We start from the raw sequence: 7500 nt of genomic DNA, 5'->3' as shown, positions 1-7500 counted from the left end.
AGCAAATGAATTAATCAATCAATCAATCAATCACATTATTTAACAGAGGGAGGCGAATATCTCGATCCGAGCGAAGCGAGGGAGTGCTAAGGGGTCTGAACAATGTGCTCTAGTGGTGTCGTTAAACAAAACTTTTAACAAACTTTCGGATATACTGACGCAAAATGTTTGTATTTAATATGTAATTTTAGTCGTCAATCAAAAAAGCTGTTATTCCGAAACATCTTACAATGACTGAAAACACAATACAGTCCCTTTAGTACAAGTCTTCAAAACGCCAACGTTTCTGCTATAATTTGTACATACTTTTGTGACGACTATAGGAAATTTAATAGAGTTGCCTACTAGTGTATCATAACCAGTTTATAATGATTATAATAAACGAATATGGCGCAAATATACTATACAGACTGAGTCCCTGTATAATCAACCTCCATGGCGAGGCTAATGTTTGATTTTGTTTAACGACACCATTAGAGCACATTGATTAATTAATCATCGGCTATCGGATGTCAAACATTTAGTAAATTTGACACGTAGTTATTAGAGAAAACCTCTATATTTGTTTCCTAATGCAGCAAGGAATCTTTTATAAATATTGTGCACTTTCCGACAGACAGCAAAGCACATGCGTCGGCCTTTATCCTGTTGTTGTGCACAAGTTGGAAGAAGATAAAAACCAGTCAGGTGAATGGTACACCGTGGTGGTTCGATCCTGCGACATATGCACCTCAAGCGAGCATTCGACTGATTGAGCTAAATCCCACCCCTTGTTTATAGTCGTAGACTCAAGTTTGAACACGTGAAAATAGACACTAAGTGTGTTAATCTACATATAGAATAATACATGAGTGGCCATTTGATACCACTTATCTTACAACGAGTTGTTTTAAAATGTAACTAACGAGCGAAAGCTAATGTTTGTGGTAGCCCAAACTCGATTCGAACTCTCACTAATTAAGAGAACAAAAAGTTTACATATTTGTATTAGAAAATAAAATGAAGTTTGAACTGGTATGAGCCGTCCCCCCACCAAGGAAAAAAACCCATAAAAACCAAACACCCTCCCCCAAAACAATAACAAAAATACCCAACACAAACAACACTCCCATCCACCACCCCCCACCCCCCACCCCCACCCACCAAACAAACAAACAAAAACAAAAACAACCAAAACCAAAACCCCCCACCAAACAACAGCAACAACAACAAACAAACATACAAAGAAGCAAACATGAACAAACAACAACAAAATATTGAATATAGTTTTGTTTTGTTTAACAACACCACTGAAGCATATTGATTAATTAATCATTGGTTATTGGATGTCAAACATTTGGTAATTCTGACTCGTAGTCGGAGGAAACCCGCTACATTTTTTCTGCTGCAGCAAGGGATCCAATCTAATTAAAATTAGCTCCGCTGGTTAATTACTAATACCTGTGGATCCAACAGTACCCCATTGGATCTCATGTCCAGTTGACCTTTCATTTGACCAATCAAAACCTTACTTGCAAAATCATGCCAGTAATTTGAATAAAATTTGAAAACATTCGGAATTATGCCGAGGCGAAGTGATTCGGGTGAATTACGAAGTATGCCGGAAACTATTTACAATATAAAAATTTAATGTTGAACTTTCGTTTCAAGATGAAAAAAAAATGTGATGGTATAGCCGTAAAAACTATTTATACTAGTATACAATGCAGAGTCTATTACTGCTACTGTAGATAGATAAGATTTATTCAGTATGTGTTTTAGTTTGTTAAAACATCTCTGTTATTCGTAAATATCTTAAAAGAGACCGCAAACTTACAACAGTCCATTTAATATATTTGCAGATGCAAACAGAAAAACCCTACTCCAGAATGAATCACATGCTGCCAGTCATCGCTGCTACCATTTTGATAACTGCTGCTGCGCTTTCATCGTTAGAGCCGTCAACAGAAGTGTCGAAAGGATACGCTTGCAATCGGTGTTTGTGCAAGACAATTCGAAGACGTCTTGTAGCTAACTGCATCTCGAGGAATTTCTCCTCCGTTCCAGATATACCAAATTCTAGCCTCATCGACGTACTGTTATTAGATTCCAACAATTTGAGGGAGCTGGATGCTGGATGTTTTTCACAGTACCCTAAGCTCGACACACTGAGTTTGACCGACAACGTTATAGAGACTATACACGCTGGAGCATTCCTGAACTTGCAGAATCTTCAAATGTTGAATTTGACAGGGAATAGGCTGAAATATTACAACAGTATTTGGAAAAATAACACCTTCGAATTTCTTCACAATTTGAAGGTGTTGTCACTGAGCCGCAACGCTGACAAGCGTTATACAAACCAGACATACCCCGATGCTGCGTTGTCCAGTGTTGCATCGTTGGAACATCTTTATTTGGATGGTTTGACCAATCAGAGTTTTGAAAAAGGATTTTCCAAAATGGCTTCTCTCAAAGAACTGAGCTTTAGAAATGGACATTGCAATCTCCAGAATTTGTTCAACAAGACGTTTGTAAATATCAAGCAAGTATCTCATCTAGACTTGTCAAATTGTGCCATTGAATATATAGCAGCCGGGGCGTTTCTACCACTTAGAAATTCCTTAACACATTTAGATATTTCCTACAACAGGAAACTTGGGTTCGATCAGGTTGGAATTGGCGCTTTCGGGTGGCAAAACTCACGATTGCAAGTATTGAACATTACCGGCATTGAAGCAGAATATGCCATTTGCATCAAAATCACAAAAGAACACTTAAAACACTACACAAATACAAGCATTGTAGAAATATACGCAGATGAAAACAAAATAGAGGCATTTGAAAAGAGAGCATTGCAACTCTTGCCCTCAAGTTTGAAAAAGGTGTCTGTGCAAAGGGAAAGGTTTGTAGCTGGCCTATACCTGCACGATCTGGACTCACTAGTAGGGTTAGAAGAAATTGATATCAGTGGGGAAAAAGGATCTCGCAAATTTCCTGATTGGGAAGCTAGAACTCTAGTGACAAAGGCTGACTGTCTCGCGGATGACGAACCATTATGCAGTGAGTTTGCCGCGAACCAATACAAGGTACAAGCCATGGAAGATGTATCAGGCATGTCAGATACGTCAAACTCTAACGGACATAAAGCTATATTTATATCTCTACCCCCAAATCTGAAAACAATTAAAATGACATTCAGGCAAATGTTCTTCCGCATTTCTGAACTGATTATACTTAACAATAGTTTAACAGAGGTGGATTTTTCACACAATTTGCTTACGAGGTGGATTGGGCCAATCGAAGGACTACAGAAACTTAAGAAACTGGATCTTTCAAACAATTTTGCTACTGATGCCAAACCAAGCTTCTTTCGAAATTTCCACTCGCTTTTGTCTTTAAATATCTCTTGGAATCTTTTAAGTTACGTTATAATCCGGGACAGAGATGGAGGGTTATTTGGTAATATGACATCTTTGCACGTCCTTGATTTATCTGGTAATACCATACAAAAATTGCCGCCCCATTTGCTTGACGGTCTTTCAAATTTACGAACATTAGTTTTGTCCAGAAACTTTCTTTATTCTGTGAAAGTGCAGGTGAAGCATATGAAACACCTAAAGAGAGTAGACTTGTCATATAATATGTTACGCTGGCTCTCATGGGATTTCACATCAGACCTTGATGCCATCGCTGACGCCGGAACTCACACAGTACATATGGATCTAAGTTACAATCCCATTTCGTGTGAATGTGCTAATCTACGTTTTCTGACATGGATGCTCAATTCAAAAGTAAAACAACGCTACCAAAGAAAACGATATTATTGTCTTGACGAGCACGGAAAGAACTTCAGCTTAGCTCATCTTGATACAGTTCTTAAGTCGTTAAAAGATTCGTGTACGAGAAATTTCGGTTTAACATCGGGTATCTCTGCAATTGTCATTTTATGCCTGATCCTCCTCCTCGGTGGCTTCGCCTACAGGAATCGCTGGAAGCTTAGATATTGGTATTACGGAGCCAGGTATAATTACAAACATATTAATTCCGATGAGGCATTAGGCAATTTCCAATACGACGCGTTTGTATCATATGCCCCAGAAGATAAGCAATTCTTTGATAATGAGATGAAGTCTAATACATTAGAAAAGAGACTGATTACTCGGGATGACATCCCTTCTTCAGAACAGCCTTTAGAAAAAATAGGTAATTTGATTCAGCAGAGTAGAAAGACCGTGCTGCTGTTGTCAGAACACTTTCTGGAAGACGAAGAGTGCAAACAAGAATTACAGGCGGCACTTCCCGAACATCTGAACGCCAAGCGAGATCTCATTCTGATGATCTTGTTAGAAGGTATGCCACGAGAGAAGATTCCAGATGAAATTAAACATTTACTGCAAACAGATTCTTACATTGAGTATCACGAGGATAACAAGGATACATTTTGGCAACGATTCAATAAGGCTATTTCACCTAGAGAAGTTGCATAAACGTATAAATGCATATATGTATACAAGTAGCGAGAAGTCTTCAAGTGTTCCAATCCAGACATTTTGAAAACAATTTAATAAGGCTATTTCAACAAGAGAAGTTAAATAAACTATAAAGGTTAAAAGAAAGGGATCGAAGAGAATATCTTTTCTTTAGATCCGTGTAAAAGATGACCCGTGGTAAATGTATGGTCTCCAACATAACACGTGGAAGATAACTATTGAAACTTGTGATTGGTTGTTCCACGGTGGACACCCGGTCACCAGCGCCAAACCATCCAATGTTATAAGGACGTCCGAAATTGATTGTTCTGTGACGTGTGAGTTCACTTGAAAGTGATTACAGTATGAGGCGTAAGTTTACTGCCGCCCAAGTGTCGTTTTAGTTTGAAATAAAACATCTGCCCCAAGTTCAACCAGCAAACGTTTCACTGACGTTCGTGAACTGTTTCGTTGGTTCCCGAAATGGTAAATCGCTTTATTGTGTAGTGTACAAATAAGTCTAGCGAACGTTAGCGACAAGCGGTTGACTGAATTTACGCCTGGTTTTTGAGTATCTATAAGAAATAGATCACTACATTGTCTTACACACCCGTTGGTGAGAACACCATGCGTTATTTTTGATAACACACCATGTTTACAAATGTGCGTGCGTTATCATTTCTAGACATACGACTGGCTGCTCCTAGGTGATGACCAGGTCACCACTGTCTTACATACAGTGCAAATCTACACGATGAAAATCAGTTATGTTGTGACGTATAGTTAACCTGACAATAATGGGTCTGTGACGCGTACGTTAGCTACAAGTGCAACGGCTGTAAATGACGTTTAGTCGAAAAAGATGTTAAAACATGTTTAAAACCTGGTTTTTGAGGCTATGTAAGAAATAGAATAAAACATTCGTGTCCGTTAGATACTATTTTTCTCAAACTCGTTTTCGCTCGTTAGATACATTTTGAAACAACTCGTGAAATAAATGGTATCTAACGGCCACTCGTGTATTATTCTCTATCTAACTTACAACTCGCTGTGAGATAAATGGTATCTAACGGCTACTCATGTATTATTCTCTTTCTATCTTACAACTGGTTTTAAGATAAATGGTGTACAAGAGTGTACAAGAGTGTACAAGAGTCTTCGTCATCTATGAGCCGAACTGTGCAAACTAGCACCTGAACAGATAATAGTTTCTTTTTGGGGTGGGCTGGGGTGGCTGGGGTGAAGGACGTCCGTATACAACAATACTGAGCACAACCTGAGGGGAGGTGGTAAGTGCCTCATTCCAGCCTCACATTTTGATTTTTACTATTTTAGCAGGTACAATTTGCAGTGTACGGGTGACAGGTTTTGGGATGGGGATGGTATATAATGACATTGAGCGCATCCTGCGGTGAGGAGATAGGGTTCTGGTCCATTTGTCTCTGATTTGAATTTTGGGGTCTGCTCAAAAGTCTAAATAAAAATACCCCGCCCCCGACCCACCCCCTGAAAAAAAAAAGCACTTAAAAAAAAAACACTCAAAAAAGAAGACCCCCCCCCCCCCCCAAAAAAAAAAATAAAAAAAATAATAATAATAATAAAAAGCTTGAACAAAAATACCCCCCCCCCCCAAAAAAAAAAAATCTTTAAAAAAAAAACACTCAAAAAAAGAAAAAAACCCACCCAAAAAACAAACAAAAAACAAAACAAAAAGATAACCACAAGAAACCCACAAAAAAAAAAAAAAAAAGCAAAACAAAAAATCCAGAAAGAACGAAAAATTGAACAGCAAGTATTTGGGTCTATTTTTGTACTGATAGTAATACCCGACGTTGAGCTTTATGCTGTATCTCGTGTAATTCTGTAATAGTGTATATGTATTGATTCGTAATTATTTAAAAACTTTAATTGAGATTATGTGCTATTGTGTTATCTTTATCTGTATTCGGTTTGCTTTATTTTTGTTTATTTCATCTTATTCCATATTCATTGTTTAAAGATCAGTGTGTTAATAAAAGATATTGTACGCACATTTTTGTGAAATATATCACATCTTGATAGCAGAGCCGTTCTGGTCTTGTATGGAAAGAAAGAAAAAAAAATAAAGAAATTTGTATTTAATAACACACTCAATACATTATATTTACGGTTATATGGCGTCAGACATATGGTTAAGGACGAGCGGCCTCGGTGGTGTCGTAGTGAAACCATCTGACGTAAGGCTAGTAGGTACTGGCTTCCACCCAGAGCGAGTTTTAACGACTCTGTGGGTAAGTGTACACCATCTTCTCTCTTACTAACTCACTGTCCTGGACAGATAGCTGAGGTGTTTGCCCAGAACAGCGTGCTTGAATCTTAATTGGATATAAGTAGGAAAGTAAGTTGAAATGAAAGGTCTAGGACCACACATATATTAAGAGAGGACACCCGATGTTGCCACTTCATGGGCTACTCTTTTTCGATTAGCAGTCAGGGTTCTTTAATACGCACCATCCCACATATAGGGTAGTACATACCACGGCCTATGATATATCAGTTGTGGTGCACTGGCTGGAACGAGAAATAGCCCAATGGGGGTCCTGGTTGGAGTTTTTGGGTGTTTAGTTAGTACTGGTTGAAACGAGTGTACGATTTAATCACTTCGTGAAATAGTCATTCGACTTAATGCAAAGCGCATAAAACCAGTGTGCGAACGTTGTTCTTACGCTGAACGCAGCCTGCGTTAATGAATACATTGATGGAAATGCGTATATGAATGTATGAAAAGACCTTCAGCATCAACATAAGGAAGGAAGGAAATGTTTTATTTAACGACGCACTCAACACATTCTATTTACGGTTATATGGCGTCAGACATATGGTTAAGGACCACACAGATATTGAGAGAGGAAACCCGCTGTCGCCACTTCATGGGCTACTATTTTTCGATTAGCAGCAAGGGGTCTTTTATATGCACCATCCCACAGATAGGATAGTACATACCACGGCCTTTGTTACACCAGTTACGAAGCACTGGCTGGGACAAGAAATAGCCCAATGGGGGTCGATC

General features: G+C 38.6%; 1 protein-coding gene across 1 annotated transcript in view; it reads left to right on the top strand.

Moving 5' to 3' along the window:
- The window catches only part of LOC121377270 (toll-like receptor 4), an 8176-nt gene extending 2837 nt beyond the window's left edge, over positions 1 to 5339 (top strand). Inside the window, exon 2 of the mRNA XM_041505199.1 lies at positions 1842 to 5339. Coding sequence (XP_041361133.1) covers positions 1842 to 4469 — 2628 coding nt within the window. The 3' untranslated portion in view covers positions 4470 to 5339. The remainder of the gene's footprint in view (positions 1 to 1841) is intronic.
- Positions 5340 to 7500: the final 2161 nt, after the last annotated feature.

This window comes from Gigantopelta aegis, chromosome 7 (genome assembly GCF_016097555.1).
Source record: "Gigantopelta aegis isolate Gae_Host chromosome 7, Gae_host_genome, whole genome shotgun sequence".
Taxonomy (NCBI): domain Eukaryota; kingdom Metazoa; phylum Mollusca; class Gastropoda; order Neomphalida; family Peltospiridae; genus Gigantopelta; species Gigantopelta aegis.
Note: the sequence above shows the minus strand (reverse complement) of the source record. Positions and strands in the feature narration are given on the sequence as shown.